At 29.6% G+C, this 20,317-nt stretch overlaps 2 protein-coding genes and 1 long non-coding RNA gene across 3 annotated transcripts; all 3 read left to right on the top strand.

Moving 5' to 3' along the window:
- Positions 1-2,307: 2,307 nt before the first annotated feature.
- Positions 2,308-3,415, top strand: LOC139099295 (procathepsin L-like). Its single transcript, XM_070651718.1, has 4 exons — positions 2,308-2,712; positions 2,766-3,069; positions 3,159-3,243; positions 3,346-3,415. The coding sequence occupies exons 1-4, from the start codon at positions 2,308-2,310 to the stop codon at positions 3,413-3,415; spliced, it is 864 nt and encodes a 287-aa protein (XP_070507819.1).
- Positions 3,416-6,646: 3,231 nt separating this feature from the next.
- LOC139099400 (uncharacterized) lies at positions 6,647-7,572 on the top strand. Its single transcript, XR_011545302.1, has 2 exons — positions 6,647-6,712; positions 6,769-7,572. It is a non-coding gene; the product is annotated as an uncharacterized lncRNA (long non-coding RNA).
- A 779-nt stretch (positions 7,573-8,351) lies between these two features.
- LOC139099357 (uncharacterized) lies at positions 8,352-10,701 on the top strand. The gene is made up of 3 exons (XM_070651788.1): positions 8,352-8,454; positions 8,734-9,799; positions 9,861-10,701. The coding sequence occupies exons 1-2, from the start codon at positions 8,447-8,449 to the stop codon at positions 9,464-9,466; spliced, it is 741 nt and encodes a 246-aa protein (XP_070507889.1). The 5' UTR covers positions 8,352-8,446; the 3' UTR covers positions 9,467-9,799; positions 9,861-10,701.
- Positions 10,702-20,317: the final 9,616 nt, after the last annotated feature.

Below are 20,317 nucleotides of genomic sequence, written 5' to 3'. Positions count from 1 at the left end.
GATGATTAATAAATGTTCAATTAAATGTAATTAAAAAAGTGTTCAAAAATAAAAGTTTTTAATTAGAGTCCACTTTTTCATTAACGCTATTAGAAGGAGGCACGCCACAAAACATGAAGATCTTGTTACTGAAAATTCCTTTTCTAAACTTATTTTTAGAGTTTAAACTCGACGTGGATTTTGAATGGATATATTTCTACCCTAATTATTACTACTTACAACTTTTGTAGTAAAAGCAATTAAACATCAAGTTTAATTATAAGTTTCTTTAAAAGGTTTACGTTTATAGTTTGTAAAGCACTTAAAAAGTTGAAAATCCTCTGAAATTATATTTTCATTTGTAGGAACTTTCCGGTATAATTTTCAGTCTTTCGCCAGATATCAACCTAAATAGTTGGAAAAAAGAGTTATTTTAAAATTATTAAAATTTATTTTCGGCTTTTCAAGTGTTTTTTTTAGCCTATATTGAAGACCATTGGAATGATTTAGCTGTGGTTTTACTTGGTTTTGCTCTCAAAATATAGTTTAACATCAGATATCACGACATTAATTTTTAAATTGTTAATAAATTTGAATAAAAAATAAATGACTTATTAAAAGTTGAAAATCATCAACCCAACCTCAATTTTTCATAGCTTTCATTGTCAGCACATCCAATAAAGACAGTAAAAAAATTCATGCAGAGTAAGCGGAAGACAAAATTGCTGATATCAAATTTATATTTTTTAATTATGAATTTTTTCTTGCAGCATCTTCAATTTTTTTTTTCATAACTCATGCCTCGCTCCTTTCCCTTCTTTTATTATATTCCATTGTCTATTTTTTTCATCGTCTTTTGTGCTGCTTTCTTTTCTTCTTTTATCCTTATCTCATTATCCTCGAAGATGAATTCATTACAACTTTTTTTTTCATTATGTTTGAATATAAATGAATATAGAATAGATATAATGTATGAATGAGATGATTTTTTTTCTTGGGTGATGTTAATAAGGGGATGAAGGGAGGAAAAAGACAGAAGAAAGAAAAAAATTGAAGATTTTCGCTTTGTTTTTGGATTTAGGATGAAGAATGAGTGCCAAGTTGTAGAATGTAGTCGTTTTAGATGATTAGTGAGCATAAGTTGCCTGACGAACTAAACATATAGAAACCAATCCTTTAAGTTGAGCACCATTTCCTCAAAATTCAGGATCATAACCTCAATATACAATTAAATAGCTTTTATTTTTGCTATGTAACCTCGAAATTCCAAACAAAGCCCCAAAATTCTGAAATTTTAAATCTAGAATGTAACCTCAAAATCTTCAATATCCAGCAACCTAACCTCAAAAACCAAAAATCACATTAAATTGCTACATCAAAAGTCCCTCCAAATTCTACAAATCTAGCTCATCTTGACAAAAAGAAGGCTCAGCATGATATTAAGACTAATAACAATGAATTTTCTTGCACCAGTCGCTACTTACATCTCTATCCCATCCATGACTCTTCCTTTTTCCCGACTCTTAATCTTCGTTTTTTGTGGATGATGATGAAAAAAAAATATCGGAACAACAAACAATGAAGGAAATAAAAATTAAAATGAAAAGAATGCATTCACATATTAACTAGGGGGGAAAAGATGCATAAATTTCTAATAATTGAGAAATTATGCCACGCGAATGAGATGAAGTGTCAGCATTTTCTGGGAGGATTGAAACTGTATCACCCTGAATAAAGTTAGTTTTGATTTAATGAATTTAATTTTACGGGGAAATAATTTTTTTGATATGGTTTGTGGCTCGTGTGTCTTTGATATGAACCCTAAGACTGAGCAGTTAAGGCAGTCGTTTTTTCTAGTTACGTAATAAGTGAACGATTCCTATTTATTTTTATATATATAATTATTTGATGATCGTGAGCAGTTTAGAATTTTTACAACCTTTAAATGATCTTTTATTACTTATAGAAGTTTAATTACTTTATTATAATTTGATAAAAGTAGTTAAATATAATCACGACTTGCTGACATACCTCATAACAATTTAGAATTATTAATATCATTTACAAAACAATAGTCATACAGTGTGGAGCAGTTAAAAAAAAACTTTGAATTTTTAAATTAGCAAAATGAAATTTTATTTAATTTTGATGATTTTGGGTGTCATTTTTATAAATATTCAATCAGCTACTAACAACGACTTTACTGAAGTCTTTACTAACTGGATGGTAATTTTCAAAAAATAAATTAAATAAATGAAATATGAAAAAGTTTAAAAAAATAAATTTTAGGGACAATTTAACAAATGTTTTAGCACCAATTTAACAACCATGGAAAGGTACACGAACTTTGTTAAGCACTACAATATAATTTTGGAACAGAATAAAAAGTTTGACGATAATAAGTCATATTTCCGTATGGGATTGAACAGAAGATCTGCGGACACTCCTCAGGAGAAATTATCATGGCATGGCCTCAAAATATGTAAATCAACTTTATCACGAAGAGCTTTACAACCAACTTTTGGTCCAGCACCAATTAAATTGGATTATCGTACAAAGGGATTTGTAACAAATGTTAAAGATCAAGGTGATTGTGGATGTTGCTTTGCATTTGCATCAATGTGCGCTTTGGAGGGTCAAATGGCTAAAAAGTATCGAAAACTCGTTTCTTTATCGGAGCAGAATATTTTGGATTGTACTTATAATAATGTTTCAGGAAATTGGGGATGCGATGTGAGTTTCATAGCTTAATAATTATGCATTAAACTTAAAAGTTAATATTCTAGGGAGGTTTTGCAGAACAAACATTTCAATATGTGTTAACTAACAAAGGTGTTGACAGCAGCATTTCTTACCCGTATGAAGGAATCTTAAAAACTTGCAGATACAATCCGCAAAATAAAGCTGGAAATGTTACAGGATATCAAAAAATTCAAGGAGATGAAGAAGTCCTTAAAAGAGTCTTAGCTGGAGTTGGACCATTGGTTATTGGTATCAAAGCTGATATGGATACATTTTATGGATATTCAAATGGAATCTATGATGACCTAAGTTGTTATGGCTATGTGAATCATGCTGTTGCATTAGTTGGTAAGGGCATATTCAAAATATTTTGAAATTTTGACTTTGGGTCTGTTCACTTGCTACTTAACACGATAAAATCACATTTTTATTTTTAGGCTATGGAACTGACAACTCAACAGGAAAATCAGTGGATTATTGGATTGTCAAAAATTCTTGGTCAGATTCATGGGGTGAAGGCGGGTATGTAGAAAAATTGGATCTTAGAGGATTCCGAATGGTTGTTTTTGACTACTTTATGATAATTTACTTGGTTGCGAATTCATAATATTTTAAATTTTTTAGGTACATTAGAATGATTCGAGGCGTCAATATTTGCAACATAACAAGTTATGTGGTATATCCAATAGTGTGAACTGATATGATTTCATCGCCAATAGTTAAAAATGTAAATTAAGTTAAATAAAATCAAGCAAAAATGTTGAATTTTATTCCCAAAACCGTCATAAATGCTTACTATTTACTTAGTTAACTCAAAAAATTAATAAAAAATCCTCTTCATCATCAATAAATTTTCATCATTTTCATATTCATGCTCATGCAATATTAATGTCTATCCTGATTAAATAAAAGTAATGTCGATGAGAACAAAGACACACAATCGTATATCCAGCATGTGTATGTGTGCCTCATGAGAGACTTAAAAAAACTATTTAAGGGCTACAGAAATTGTCGAAAATATCTCGGGGGTGCCAATTTTTTTCATCTACACAGCCGTAAATGAGAGTCGATGAGTAAAAAAAAAGTAATAAAAATTTGTGCGTGAAGGGTTGTGTGTGATGCATGCGTAAATGGAACAAGCAGGAAGGGATAAGTTTTGGATGTATATAAATTGGTGCCTGTGGTGCTTCATTTGCTTAATGTTGTTACATTATGTAAGAAATTTCAAAATTTTGAAAATAATTTTCATTTTTCAAATGAACTTTTTTTAGTGTGTTTGTGTGATCTAAATTTATATGACTTGGTGTGATTCGCTGGGCTCACTGTTGTTTTGATTTCATTTGTAGATATGGAAATGAATAGGAATAGGTCTATTGTCATTAAATTTTTTTTTTAAGTTTTATGGAAAATGAAACAAAATTTTTATAAGAATTTCCATTTTAAGTTTTTTAAAAAGTATTTGAGTTTTTCGGAACATTAAAATAATTAAGATGAAATTTAAGAAAATAATTCATCAAAATCGTTCAAAACTACAACTAAAGTTGAAAATTTTAATATTGCAATAAATTAATCCAAATTTCTAAATAGAAAAAAAAAATAAATTAAATATATTTTTACGATCATTTTTTATGTATTTCAATATTTATAATTTACAATCGAACTTACAGATCCGAATACATTAATCAATATTGATGGGATTGGCATGTGCTGAAAGTATTTTCATTTTTCCATTAATGAGATTTTTTCTCAATTTTTTCAATATTGAATTTTTTTTTTAAATTGATTAAAAGAGTGGGAAAAGGAGGAAGGCAAAAGTTGAAATTATTGAACTTAAAATATTAAATTTATGTTGAATTTTTTTGGGATTTATCTTAATGTGTTTTGTTAAAATAAATTGAAATCACTTTTTTGTATGGCGACCAGATGAAATCGGGATATTTCTAAGTTCGGAATTATAGAGGTTCATTTGGACTATTTTGAACCTAAATTATCAAAAGGAAAAATTTAACGTTCCAAAAAATCGCAAGTGTAAAATTAGCTCAGAGCGAACTTTTTTATGAATTTTAATGACGACTAATGGTGTCGTGAGGAAATTTGTCATCTCAAGAATTAGACTTACAACTAGTCAAATAAAAACTCATAAGCTCAAGTCTTCAAAATCATCAATTTCAGTTCCTAAGTCATCAATACTCCCCATGCAGTAAATTCTCATCAAGTTTAATCGCCTCTTCAAAAATTCATATCATCATCTCAAATATTTCACATTTTGCATCCCAAATGAATCATTCATTACAAACTCCCATCCCTCCCATCAGCCTTGCATCACTAATAAGTGAGTCCTTTTCATTCAATATAAATTACAAAATCATTTCAGAATAGAAAATTTTAAAAAATCATCCTCATTTATTTCTTTTTACACCAACACAAATACATGGATAAAAATTATTGATGAGAAGAGAAAAAAGTCATTAATGGACGTGGAAATGAATGAAAAATAAAAAAATTCGTCATCATGTCTGAAAAATTGCTACAAAGAAACGAAATTTTGGAATGAAAAATGCGAACATGGCAATACTAATTACGAAATAAATTATTGATATTTTTATTATTTCAGCGTAGAAAAGTAATTTTTCATGCTTGTGTTGCACTTTACAGTGTATCTATGTACATAAGCATCCCTCCGTCTGATGCTGGGTGCTCAATAGCGTTACCCTCAGTTTTTTATATATTAACATTTTCTATGGGGTGAAATTATACATAAAAAATGCTCTGAGGGTAACAAAAAAAAAATAATGCCAGGGAGAGAATTTTTTATGTACAGTTATGAAGTTTTTTATGTCCTGATGTAATTGCTCTTGATGCTGATGCTGATGTTGAGACAATGAAATTTTTATTTGGATATTTTTTTTTAAGAATTTCTTTTGTCTTTGATGAGATTTTTAGTGATTAATTGAAGGTTTTTAGAATGATGAATTGGTTTTATAATTAAAATTTTTTTGTATTTATTTACAAGCATCTTTTGACATTGTTGAAATGTTTTAAATTGTTTTGTTCTAATTTTTGACGATGAGTTGATTTCGACAAGTTTTAAATGGTTTTTAGGTCAATTTTTCTTTGAATTTTGCATCATATTTTTTAGATGTTTCCACAATTCAAATCTGCAGGTTAATAGACTTGCAGGAAAAGCACAGGCCTGCAAACATGGATGATCTACAAAATACAGCCCAAAACTACAAGTTTGCACATCTAAAACTAGAAGATAACTAATTCCGAAAACTTTTAATATTTTTTACTAATTTTCTGACAATTTGGTCAGTGTCTTACTGTTCTTTAATACCAACTGAACTTCTATTAACAGTAAAACATCACAAGAATCCAAATCAATATTCGAATAAACTCGCAAATTACAAAAATCAATAATTTTTTTTTTGTTCTTTCATATTTTGTTTATTGACACTTCGAAATTATTGTTTTGCTTTTCTTAGTCACAAACATTGTTTGTTTAAATAATTAGAACCTCATTTCTTTAATGATATTGTAGAATGATGACAGGATTGGGGAATCCGGCATAGTCATAAATCTATGTTCAAGCTCCAGGCTGATATTTTTGGGTTTCTCAAAGTCACTTTTTTGACTAAATTTCGAGACCGAGATCGAAATTTGAACTACAAGAGAAATTTCGCCAGTTTTAAAGACCAAGATCGGTAAGTCTTGTTATCGGTTTCAAGAACCCACAAGTATGTAGCAGAAAGCTCTGGACAGACATTAATTTCCAACCCTGTCTGAAACTATGATAATTCTGAGAAAATTATCGCAATATCGTATTTGCCATTTAAAACAGAATTATTTGTAGAATTAACAGTTACAATATTTTTAGTAAAATATGTATAAAAAGATATTCTTTGATATTTTTCAGTCAGTCTGACTTAAAGAACCTGTCAATAAGATTTGTTGAGGAGACAGCTGTGTAATAATTATTCATCATGCAAGTGTAAGTTTAGTACGACAATTTTTTCCAATTGATCTCATTTTTCTTGATTGCCCTAGAATTTCAAGTCTCATCGTCCTCATCACTCTGATCTCTTCGGCAGTGAGCCTTAATATTACTTGTCGTTACATCACAAAACTGAATGAGTACACTTGTGTAGTAACGAAGATTGCATTTGAATCATCAACAGACACAACAGTTACGGAAGTTGATGGACGTCACCAAAATGGAAAGACTGCAGCTGATGTTAAGGCATTTGAGGCTCGTGGTAAAAACCTCAAACGATTTCCTCTTGACTTGAACAAATTTTTTGAAAATCTTGATGTTATAACAATTGAGAGAGGATTGACTGAGATCCACAAGGAGGAACTACAGGAATTTCCCAATTTGAGGAAACTTTATTTCCCCTTTAATGAAATCACAGTCATCGAATCAGACTTATTCATCAACAATCCAAATCTCGAACTGATTTTCTTGGGAAATAACAAAATTACGACAGTTGCACCTAAAGTTTTTGACAGTTTAACAAAATTAGCACATTTAGGATTCGAGAGAAACAAATGTTACAATGCATTAGTTCAAAATACACGAGATGGTGTCGTGAAGACAATTCAACATATTTATGAGAAATGCAGTGCAACAACAACAACAACAATAACAACCTTATCTGGATCATCAGGATCAACATCCACCTCAACAGCATCAACTACAGCTGCAAGCACCAGTTAAAAATGATTTTTTCCATATTTTTGAAAACAAAGACTTAAATTCCAACTAAGTCTTCCAATCAACATTGCTTGTAATTAATTAAGTTATTTAGAATTTTAATTTTTCAATAAATTAAATTAAATAGCACTTCACAATTTATTTATGTTACATTTAGCAACAACAATTCTATGTCAGTCAATGAAAAATCCGACAATTTTACCAAATCTATTTTGAAGTCACAGGAATGTCAGCCTACTGACTACTGTTAAGTCTGGGCTCAAAACTTGCAGAAAGGCAATGTATGAATAAACAACATTGTTGTATGAATAATGAGCAATATTATTTAAACGAATTAACAGATCTAAAGCAGTCTTTTCTAAACTTTTTTGTGGCATGGCACATATTGGTGGTAAGACACGACCATTTCATGAGCTTCATGGCATTTCTAAAAAATTTCAAGTAGTGGATCGCGACACATAACTTGGATAACACTGACAAGAAGTATTGAAGAATAATGAGCAAGTTTGTTCAGCAATATAAAAGGTCATAATAAATTTTGTGATTAACTTTCAATTGTATTGTATGATCAGCTCTTGCAAAAAAAAACACAACTGTTGTGTAGTAGTAAGAGTGTCGGCCAGTCACTTCATTGATATGTCTCTTGGAATTACAACTTGGTTGAATTAGGATTCTACCGTCTTCAAAACCCAAAAACAAGAGCAACTTGCCAAAGGAGAAGTAATTCATTCTATTTATACCAAGAATTGTTACCAATGGATTTAACCATGTCAATCATCCGAATCTACGATGATTTCATACTTATTAATTTCAGAACTTGTCATATTTTTCATATTGTAAAGTTTCATTTTTTCTTGGTATTATTTACTATAAATAAAGAAACAGAAAGTTCCAACAGTTTAGTATTTTTTCAACCACTAAACTGAGATTTTGTGATTTTCTTTTTTTATTTTACTCAATTTCAATCGGTACCAATAAAAGTAGTGGATGTATAATCAATAAGCAATTACAATGGAAATGTGAGAACTTAATTAGTATTCGATCAGAAATGAAAGCAAGCATTCCTTGCCAAATTACAAATACAAGCTATGCTTTCTCAAAATCCTGGGATCCCAAAAATTGAAATTTAAAATTTTAAAATTACCTAAAAATTGGAATTTTTAATTCCGATCCTGGAATTTTAAATTCGAGATCGGAAAATCCCGCGACATCCCGATCCCGATAGCGAGAAAGCATAACAAAGGCTTTCAACTATTTAGTGAATCTAATTTTTAAATTTTTTTATTGAATTTTTCTAGCTTCATAGCTCTTCAAATCTTGTTTATTTGCGTTTCACAAGCAGTTGCTTTGAAGATTTATTGTGATGCCATAGCAAATCCAAATACATGTAAAGTTACAGACATCCAAGTCTCGAGCTCAAGCGATCAAATTGTTACAAATGTATTTGGACGATACCAAAATGGAAAGTCAGCAAATGATGTGACAGTCATCGATGCACGTGGATTGACTTTGACAAGATTTCCTTTAAATTTAAGCAAATTTTTACCAAATATTCAGACGGTATTTTTTGAGAAAGGAATGACAGAGATCCATAAAGAAGAATTAGCTCAATATCCAAATTTAAGGGAACTTTACGCTAGTACCAATGAGATTGAAGTCATTGAACCTGATTTGTTCATAAATAATCCTAATTTACATCTTGTTTTCTTTAATGGTAATAAAATCAAGTCAGTCGCTCCGAACGTTTTTGATGGACTAAGTAAGCTGACATTTTTGGGACTCGATGCCAATAAATGTTACTCAGGACATGCGCATAATAATCATGAGGAAGCGAAAGAATTAGCCAAAAATATTTACAAAAACTGTTCTCCATCAACTAGTAGTGAACATTGTGCATCAAAACAGGATTTTGAAAATTTCAAGCAAGACCTGAAATCAGATATAAGAGAATTGACTGAAAAGCTACAGAAATGGAAGGATGAGACTCAAAGCTATATAAAACTATCCAAGGAAACCTGTGATAATAACTAGAACTTATTATGTTTTCTCCTTAAATATTGATAAAAAATTTTTTTGCTAATTTTGTAAATCTTTGATTTTGGAAATTGATGGATTTAAAGTATTAGTCGGAAGCGTAATCGGAATAAATTTTAGACAAGATCATGTTTAAGTTCAATGGTCAAACGAGAGAAATTACAAAGTCTATATTTACGTTTTGCTAAGTTTACAGTCATATAGCAGTTATTCATTCTCTAAACAGGTTTTTTTAGTGATATTTAAAATTTTGCCAAATAATCAACTTTATTTTGTCAGTATAGTAAAGGATTCACAGGCAAGCTGAAGCAAAAATATATTCAAAATGAAGTAGTATAATTAAAATTTAACAAATTAACAATTTTAAATAATTTAAATTAATTTAATAAAGGTTATTCATTGCAATTTGGATTTTAATCATCACATCAGCAAATGGTCTTGTAATAGAATGTGATTACAAGACAACATGGGCTGATTATACCTGCGATGTTAAGAATTTAATAAGAACATCATCAAGTGATGCAACTGTAACTGAAATTAAAGGAATTCATGCCACAGGGAAATCTGGAAACGATGTAAAGGGAATTGATGTTCGGGCTCATTCAACTCCACGGTTTTTTCTCAATCTTAATAAATTTTTTCCCAATTTAGAGATAGTCTTGTTTGAAAAAGGAATGACTGAGATCCATAAAGAGGAATTGGCTCAGTTTCCAAAATTAAAAAGACTGTATTTATCTAATAATGAATTTGAAGTTATTGAACCTAATTTGTTCATCAATAATCCAGATTTGGAACTGATTTTCATAGGCAATAGCAAAATAAGATCAGTTGCTGCAAATGTTTTTGATGGACTGAACAGTTTAACATATTTAGGATTCCAAAATAATCAATGTTATTCAGCACACGTGGAAAATAATCGAATACGAGCTGTAGAATTAGCTAAGGAAATATATAAACATTGTAGTTCCGCATCACAAATGATTAGTGGATTTGGAAGTGAACTAAAGGAAAACTTTGAAGATTTTAGAATAGAAACGAGAGAAAAGTTTGAGGAATTGAATAGGAAAATAGACAAATTGACAGATGAGACAGCAAAATACATAAAACTAGCAAAAGAAAGTTGTGATTCTAATTAAAGTCTCATTCATCTATTGATGACTGAAAAATACTTTAAAATTTAGTTAAAAAAAAAAACGATTTCATTTGTATAATTTGATTATTATTTTGTGTATAATGGCAAGTTTTTAATCAAAATAAATAAAATTTGTTTTTTAATTGTTCTAAAATTTTTGATCCATGACCTCTTTTAGATGACATCTGTTTCTGATTCTATAAAACCCGGTCTTGGAACTTTTAGAAAGAGACTGTTAGAGAAAGGATAACTTCCTGTGTAGTGGTTTTTCTGTTCCATGAAAGCATGATACTTTCATGCTAGAGGTCCCTCATTTATCCAAAAAATAATTTTAATTTACATTTAAATTTAAAAGTTCCAATAAATTCATGTGTTCATTCAAACACACACAGATGGAAATAAAACCAAAGTAAGAAGATGAAAAGGCATTTTTGGATTGGAGGCTTGAGCCATAAAAAAATCTACATAAATTAAACACCATAATATTAATTTAATAATTTGTTTTTCACACTTTTCTGACTGATTAAGTGAGCATCATTTGCATAATCACCGCAGTGCGATCTCCGTTGAGTCTTACCAAGCCTTAAAATATATAAATTTTTTTTTTTGAAACACACAGCGACGAACGATGAACGATATGAAAATGAAGATGAAAAAATTATTTAAATATCGACAATTTAAGACTCTTTTTTTTTGTCCGTGTGTTGTGTTGTGTGTGCGGAGGATTTATCAATAAAAATTAAAATTAAACGAATTTTTTAACACTTTCGATTGCTCTTCATCTTGATCCGCTATGTGTGGTTCGCTGACTCGCCTCTTAGTTTGAATTTTGGGCAAGGGTACGGAACTGATTGAGTAAAACTTACTTGATCATTTTTGGTATTATTTGTGAACTTTTAACAATTCATAATTCTTGAAAATTTTGTAAATTCAAATTACACTTTTGTACACTCTTAAAACCTTAAACCTCGTAGTAGTTGGCTATCCATCCCAATACAAACTGTTGCTCATCCATGATCATCCCAAATACATATCATTTTTATGAATGTTTGTTTATTTTTCATTTATTAAGAAGTATTCTTTTTTTATTACATTTTATCTCTTTTAGATTCACATTTTATCCAAAAAAATTGAACCTTTATATTTTTGATTATTTACAAGAATTTTAATAATGAAAACAAATTGATGACTACGCTTGACATTTCTCTTAACTTAATGGACAGCAAGTTGAGTTTTTTCATTAAGAGAAATTTTTTATTTGTTATAACTTTATGGATCTCTTCATTTTATAATTGCAAATTGATGATTGTGTCGCTCTAGAATATCACCTTTTACCATCTAATCTAATTTCCTACACCTTTTATCATTAACAACTCGTCAAAATTCCTCACCATCATTATCTCTGACATTTAGTTCAGTTAAATATCGAGAAATACTTATCATGATGGTGAATTTATTCTGCAATATTGCGAATTTATTGAAGTTATTATTTATTTTTTTCTCACTTAATTCCCGCATATTGAGACATATCTATGCAGATTATTCAATCAACTGACTCGATTGTCGATTGAATTTTTATCTAAAATATTTCTCATAATTCTATGATTATTAGTTAATATTTTGCGAATTTAGATGACTTTATTGATGTAAAATATGGAATTAAAATATCGTTAAAATTCCTGGATAGATCATCATTATGAAACTTATTAAAATGTCTTAAAAACATCAAATTTTGTCTTTAAGTAAATTGAAAAAATAAATGAAACATTTTAACGCTCAGCCAGATTAACAAAATTCCATTTATTTAAATATTAGTATCAGTAAACAGAACATGAAATGTAATTTGAGGAAGAATAAGAAAATCGATATGAATATTTATGAGATGGAATATTTTTGTCCACTTTTTTGAGAAGCTAATGAGTACAAGAAATGAAACTTTGCAGGGGTGTTGAGGTTGGGTGTATCGTTAATTTATGAGTACTTGATCAATGTGTACTGGGCATCAGTTTTGAAAGATACGGTGAATATTTTTTCAGAATACGCCGCCAGTCATAGCTTTTCTTGCTGTATTTTTGAACTTTTCTGGCATAAACTGACATCTCTAATATGTATGATGATTGAAGGAACTAGCCATATGAACTTTTGCTTACAGTAGTTTCCGAAACCACTTACCCTACCCATCTTCATATAGGTAAGTAGGCGAACAAAACTCAAATTCTTAAGAAAAATTCATTCAATTCCAACAATTCGTTCGACCACCCCTGAATTAAATTCCACAAAGGTGTAAAAGAATCTTTAAAATATACTTTTAATTCCTCTTTTATTTTATTTTTTTCACTTCTCTCATTCTCCCTGATGACCACTTCGAAGGCGACAACGATGACGATGTTGATGGCTTTTTTGTAACTCTTTCTATCTTTCTTCCTCACACTTTTTTTTTTGTTAATTAATGCAAGTTGATTTAAAATATTGGCATTTCTTATAAAAAATTCTAAGAAGAAAAGAAGTTGAAGGAACGATATGAGGAACAAAAAATAAATATTTTATGACCATTTTTCTCTTTAATTCTGTTTCATGAATATTTATGAAGATTTAATTTATGTGAATTTTTACTTTAAAAATAAATGTGGATTAACTTGGATCATGAAGAGAGGTTCAAGATTCTCTTCGAGGAACTGGTTCCATTGAATTTTACTTTTTGTTGATGATGAGGTTGAAGGTCAAGTGTTGAGATGTTTATTGGGGAATGTTGAATTTTGTGGAATTTTAGAATTTGTCACGTACGTCATTTTTTAGGAACAATAGGACATTGAGGTTATTATTAACAATATTTGAGATTGTTCAAGATTCTAACCTCAAAATTCTTCGATTTCAAATTATTCTTTAATTATTTAAAATCGTCTCCAAAACAGATCCAAAAGTTAATTTTGAATAAAAATACAGCAAATATTTCTTAATAGCCTCATATCCATATACACTAATAACATCATAATCAAAAAAATATTCATAAATTTCAACCTCATTTCCCAAACATCACCAACCCACATAACCGTAAATTAATTTAAATTTTTACCTAATTTTATTCAAATTGATCATCAAAATATTCCTAATAAAGTCATTCAAAAAATTATCAAATTGCATTAAATAAAACAAAATTCGCATCTATTAAAAAATCCACACGAATTTCCTCAGAAAAAAGACGCTAATTTTTATTCAATCTGTTAAAAATTTATCGCTGTCGATCTATTTAATATGAAAATATCTCTATGATAATTCCAATATGAATAAATGTTCAATAAATTCAACGACAATAAGCGATCACACGATGAATTTAAGACACATAATAAACAAACAAATGAGAAATGAAATGCGATGAAGAGAAACAGTCGTTAATGAACATTTCTTTGAGTTAAAATCGGTTGTGATCTGAGTATTAAGGTAGGCACTTTGGGTTTGACTCAGTTTTGGTCTCTTAACCTCAAAATTGGGTGATTTTTAGATTTTAGTCTCAAAATTATGAACCTTTTGAAACTCTAATGGGAAAATTTGGAACTTTTAAAATTCTAACCTCAAAATTGTAAAAATTTAGGAATCTTTATTCAAAAATTAAGCATTATTGGGAATTCTGTTGATTATTGGGAATTCTGATTATTGGGAAAATCCAAAGAAAATGCGTATTAAATAAAAATTCATTGTGTCAGCATCCAAAATCATCCAAACTTTAACATCTTCCTCTTCATCATCTAAATCCTCCCAAAAATGAATAAATAAAAATAAAAGAATAAGAAAAAAAAATTATTTGATCCGTTTTGAAGTTTATAATTTTTTTTTTTATATATGTATAACTAAATTCTCATTTTATCGATTTTTAATTCCATAAAAAAAGTATTTGAATACACAAACAAGCAAAGACGAAAATGAAGATGAAAGAAGATGTGGAATTGAGGTGTGAGGAGGACTATTTAAAAAGCTAATCAGAATATGTGTGTGGCTGAAGATTATTTTCATTAATTTGTGTGTTTTTTTTTATTTATTTTTTTACTCATCCGCATTTTGTTTCTCATTAAAAATTTCGATCAACAGAAAATGTGATTCACATCCATCTGGTATCATGGAAATTGATCAGGCGTGGCTGCGTGCCCAATAAATTTCATCATTCGCTTAATATTCAACTTCATCCGTTTCGTCGTTTCTATTTTATCTAAAAATTAATCTGTTATTTTGTCATAATCTTTTTGGTCATTTAGTATTGAGGGCCATAGGATGCATAAATCGGTTAAATGATCACAAATATGGCCCAAGACCGATGTGACTTTTGCAGGGTGTCGATTTTGGATTTGTAAATTTTGTCCAATGTGGAGACACCTCTACAAGAGTCCCTACTTTATCCCCACTATGTAATTCCAATTTTTTATCACCAAGTCCATGGACTCCAAATTATACTGCATTTTGACGTCTTTTTGAACTATTGCTATTCGTACTCTAAAAGTCCTCCCAGCTCTTTATGGAATGGCAAGTTGATGTTTCAATGCAACATCTAAGTCAACTGTGATCTCCCTATACTCAAGAATTATGTCATACCTCACATGATTTCAACATAATTCAATGGTTTCACTTTCATAAAATCCAGCAAAAAATTCTTCCCCTTAATACCACAAAACCTTTACTAAATCGCTGTTTATTATCCCAAAATAGTAACAAAAGAAAGTCCCGTGACCACTTAAACACTTCCTTTCCATTTTTTGCTCCCTTATTTGTTGTCATAAAGGCACAAACTGGTTTCTGTTTACTAGTATTCAGACTCACAAAACTAGTTCCGCGCGACAAAAAAAAAACAGTTTTGAACCCTTTTATTGTTTATTGTATCAAAATGTGAAGGAATTTAAGTGAGTTTAGTATGCAAATGAGATGTGGAAGGAAGCAAAAAAACTGAAAGTTGTGAGTCGTTCCACTCGATTTTGAGAAGTTTTGTGAGGGTTTGAGGAGGGATGTAATTGGGATATTTATGAAGATTCCACGTGCTCAAGTTTCAGTTGATTTTTATGACAGTTTTTGAAGCTTATTAGATGATGAGGTATCCGATAGGGAAATATGGCACGTGGTATGGACCATAAGGTATGAGTTTGGAAGTGATCAAATTATACTAAAATTTAGAGACTAAACTAGCATGCTGTAAAGCACATAAAACTTTTTTCAACTGAACACGGTTTATTCACTAAAGTGAATAGCTATGTCGCTTTCGAAGTTAAGCGACCCAAAATTTTGTGAAAATAAGAACCGTCGGCAGATTTTTGAATTAACTGATGCAGAATCCTTAAACTGAAGATCATATCATTTTTGATATCAATTTCATTAAATTCATGAATTTTGCAATCAAATTTCACAAAATCCATCCCAATAATTCATAATCATCTAAACCAGCCAGTATATCACTTTATCTCATTCCAAAACTATTTTTATCGACACACATGACAGCATAGGCGGTCAATAAACACACAAAACACGTAAAACGACCTCTTCATTGATGACTTTTATTCGTTTTTAGAATGAAGTAAGAAAAAGAAGAAACGGAAAAAAATTCATTCATAGTTTCAGACTTGCGGGCAAAACAGTTCCGCGCGAAAAAAAAATCAGTTTTTTGAACCCTTTTATTGTTTACTGTATCAAAATGTGAAGGAATTTAAGTGAGTTTAGTTGCAAATGAGATGTGGAAGGAATTTGTTGGAAGATAGCGAGAAACTTTTTGTTCTAACTTAACAACTTACAAGATTTTTTGATTTCTAACCTCAAAAGTTTGTAGATTTTTTGAATTCTAAGCTCCAAATTAAACTTTAATCTTAGGATTTTCATGATTTTCGATTTCTAACTTAAAAATGTTCACTGTTCTTAATTTACAATATCAAACGTTTCAGAACCATCAAATTTTATTGAGTTTGGCAAGTGATTTAAAGATTTTTCTAACTTCACCTAAGTAACCAGCTATTAAAGTCTATCACAACGACAATACCAAGTATTTGAATGGACTATTGATTTTTGCAGAATCCTTACTCTGAGATCATATAATTTTTGATATCAATATCCTTAAATTCATGAGTTCTGCAATCAAATATTCACAAAATATATCCCAATAATTCAAAATCATCTAAACCAGCCAGTATATCACCTTTATCTCATTCCAAAACTATTTTTACGACACACATGACAGCATAGGCGGTCAATAAACACACAAAACATCGTAAAACGACCTCTTCATTGATGACTTTTATTCGTTTTTAGAATGAATTAAGAAAAAGAAGAAACGGAAAAAAATTCATTCATAAGTTTCAGCTTGCGGGCAAACATTAAGAATGAAATCATGTTTTTTTTGGGCTCGTCCAACTGATACTAAAAAAATTAGAGGTGAAGGAATGTTATTTATGTTGCGCGTAGACTTTTTTGTTGGTTGAGTGTATTTAGAGGAATTTGTTGGAAGATAGCGAGAAACTTTTTGTTCTAACCTCAAACTTAACAAGATTTTTGACCTCAAAAGTTTTTAGATTTCTAGAATTCTAAGCTTCAAAACAAACTTTAATCTTAAAATTTTCATGATTTTCTATTTCTAATTAAAAATTGTTCACGGTTCTTAATTTACAACCTAAAATTTTTCAGGATTTCGTCGAATTCCTTGAAGTTTAAGGAATAAATTTAAAGACTTTTCTATCTTCATCTAAGTCATCAGCTATTAAAGTCCATCACGACGACAATACCAAGTATTTGTGGACTATTGATCTTCATACAAAAGTTAAGACCAAGAGCACAAAAGAACAGGAAGAAAGTCTCTTAAAAATGCTGTAAATTTATTTTAACGAGATCAATTTTGTATGCCTTTTAAGATTCAAAATTAAGATTAACGAAAAATATTTTACTTTTGATGATTTGATTAACAAAAAATTTGTTTTGATTAAAAATATTTTAAAATTCATTGATCGTAAAAGAAATTTAAATAAACTTTTTTTTTTATTTCCGATCTCGTTGGTCTCCATGTTGTCTGTTAAATCGGCTTTGTAATAAAAAATTGGATAGCTATAGATACCCACTGAGATTTCTTTGGTGATGTAATTAATTAATATGCTAGAATTTGAGATTTTGTGATGTTGAACGAACGGTAATTGGAACTTATTTATGGTTGAATGTTTTTGAGAATGTGTGGAATTTTTGGCGCTGGATTTGGTAAAATGGTGGACATTATGTTTGATGATATCATCTTCTGAGATGACTGAATTTACCAGATAAAACCGACTTTATTAAATATTCTTAAGAATCTCAATTGACTATACCAACAAGCTCCAAACTACACCAAATCTTAATTAAAAGCAATTTCCCCATGAAAGTATATTTTTTTTATTTCAATTTCACACTTTTTTCAGCATCTCTCGTGTGACTAAAAATCATCTGATTCGACACATAAAAATGAAATTTGATTAAATTAACCATAGGAAATGATCGAAACAGTGTGAAGAACTTCACAGCACATAATCTTATAAGAATTAATTCCATCAATTAGAGACCCACAGGGAGGTCTCAATCACACAAAACAAAATAAATTCTTAATTCCTTTTAATTCATTTAATTCCACATTTGTGTCTCATTCATCGATCGAGATTGAAACTTTTTTTAAGAAGAAATGAAGAAAAGAAAAGAAGACGAAAAAAATACAATGTTTTTGTTGTTATTTTGGATATTAAAAAAATATATATGAATATATACACAAAAAAATATATAAAAATTAAGCTCATAAAGAGGCGAGAAAAATTCATTTGAATATTATTTTAATAACACAAAACAGAAAATGTAATAAAAATGAAAACACAGGAAGATCAACAGCAATAAGAGCATCATCGAACAAGAGAAAGAAGGAAGACGAAGATGAGATGATGATAAAAAGAGCTAATAAAGATTCTTCTTAAAATAAAAATATTAACATCAGCAATAATCTATATGAGCTCAGAAAGAATGTTGAAAAAGGTGTTGTACTTTATGTGGACGAAAAGTCTTAAAATGTTCAAGTTAAAATAAGGCAAAATTGCAGATTTAGGACTTTTAACCTCAAAATTTTGGCAATCTAATCTTAAAATTTTGAGGTTCTCTCTTTTAATTTTTTAGTTCTAATCTCGAAAATAAAATAAATTTAATTTCGGATTCTGAAATTCTTATTTCAAAATTCTTAAATTCTAATCTCAAAAGTCGGTGATTTCAACACCTTTAAATTCTCTAGGCTCTGAGATCCAGCAAGTTACAAACATACTTTTGTAAAAAGTTCAAATTAGAATCAGAATTTGAGACACCAAATCTGTCTATCTCTCAAAATATACACGAAGGATGAAGCAAAAGTTTTAAGATTTTTATAACCTTCCATGTCTTATTATTATTCGCATGTGTGTGGCTTTAGACATTAATGAATATTTTTAATTCTGAAACATCCATAAGATGTTAAGTTATCATTTTGATATTTTTATTTTATTGGTCTGTAGATGAAGATGATGATGTTGACATTGGCTGTATTGGGAGTTTTTTTCGGCAATTTATTGGAGTAGAGAATGACTAATTTCGATAAGTATAGTCAAGTACACTCTGACAAGACATGAACCAAATGCTATCTTTATGAATTTTAGAACATTCAACTAGATTTGTCGCAAGTCAATGTAAGGGGGTAGGGTACTAATTGTGTGTACTAATTCTACATAAAGACTCGTTTGGTTTTCTGAATTTTGAAGTACAGATTCCAAAATTTTGAGGTCAGAATTCTAGAACTTTGAGAATAGGATCATATCATAACCTAAAATTAAGATCCTCAATTACATCCTATAAGATATAATGTAAAGTATCCCAAACCATTCAAAAATGATAGAATTAAAAATAATTCAATAAAATTCTCATCTCCAACAAAATAAAAGCCCAAAATTCACTTAAGAACGTGAAATATGGTTAGCTCGTTATGAATGATTCATAAATATTCAGTTTTTTAATCTCGGTTAAATATTTTAATGGTCCAAGATGCATCTCGAACGTCTTATTCCTTTTATTATTGAGAATTAATGATTTTTTATTTATAGAGCAGTCAATTTTATTTAATTTTTATTTATTTTGATGCCTCTTTGTGTTGCGGTTATTAAATCCTCTCAATTCATTTTTTTTTGTGTGTGACTCAATAAAAAATTTCTTTCTGGGAATTAAAAAAGTAAGTTCTTGATTCGTGCACGTAGACTTGTTAAGAATTCATCGAACTTTTGCGTTACAAACAGCAATTAACGTGACAAAAATCAAGACAGACACACACTATGCCGCAGCTAATTATCAGAAACTCATTTACGAAATCACAATTATCAGAGGCACAGTCGTCAAGAACTTCATCGATTCAACCCCAAAATTACATTTCTTATTGCCATAAAAATCGACAAAAATTGATTCTTTAACAAATTTTACTGCCGCCAATAAATTTCCATTTTATGACAATTTTTGTAGATCTCGCGCGCACTTTTCTGATTAACCGTCGACTTTCCTTCCTTCTTTTTTCCATCCATTTAGACATTCGATTGTGCTGTTAAATGCTTTTCGAATGAATTATTTTATGTTTTTCTGTGGAAATATTGACAATCGTCATCAATGTTGACTGATTCATTACACAAATCAAAGAGGGAAATGAAAATAAGAAAGTATTTTACCGTAGTTTACTGTTT

The sequence above is a fragment of the Chironomus tepperi genome, unplaced genomic scaffold, assembly GCF_022539635.2.
Source record: "Chironomus tepperi strain 1889 unplaced genomic scaffold, CSIRO-AGI_Ctep_v1 contig_467, whole genome shotgun sequence".
Classification (NCBI taxonomy): domain Eukaryota; kingdom Metazoa; phylum Arthropoda; class Insecta; order Diptera; family Chironomidae; genus Chironomus; species Chironomus tepperi.
The sequence above is the reverse complement of the archived record's forward strand: the minus strand, read 5'-3'. Positions and strand labels throughout refer to the sequence as shown.

Coding starts and splice junctions, on each gene's coding strand:
- LOC139099295 (XM_070651718.1), top strand. CDS start 2,308: ATGGAAAGGTACACGAACTTTGTTAAGCACTACAATATAATTTTGGAA. Junction 2,713..2,765: donor CAGGAAATTGGGGATGCGAT/GTGAGTTTCATA, acceptor TTAATATTCTAG/GGAGGTTTTGCAGAACAAAC. Junction 3,070..3,158: donor TCATGCTGTTGCATTAGTTG/GTAAGGGCATAT, acceptor TTTTATTTTTAG/GCTATGGAACTGACAACTCA.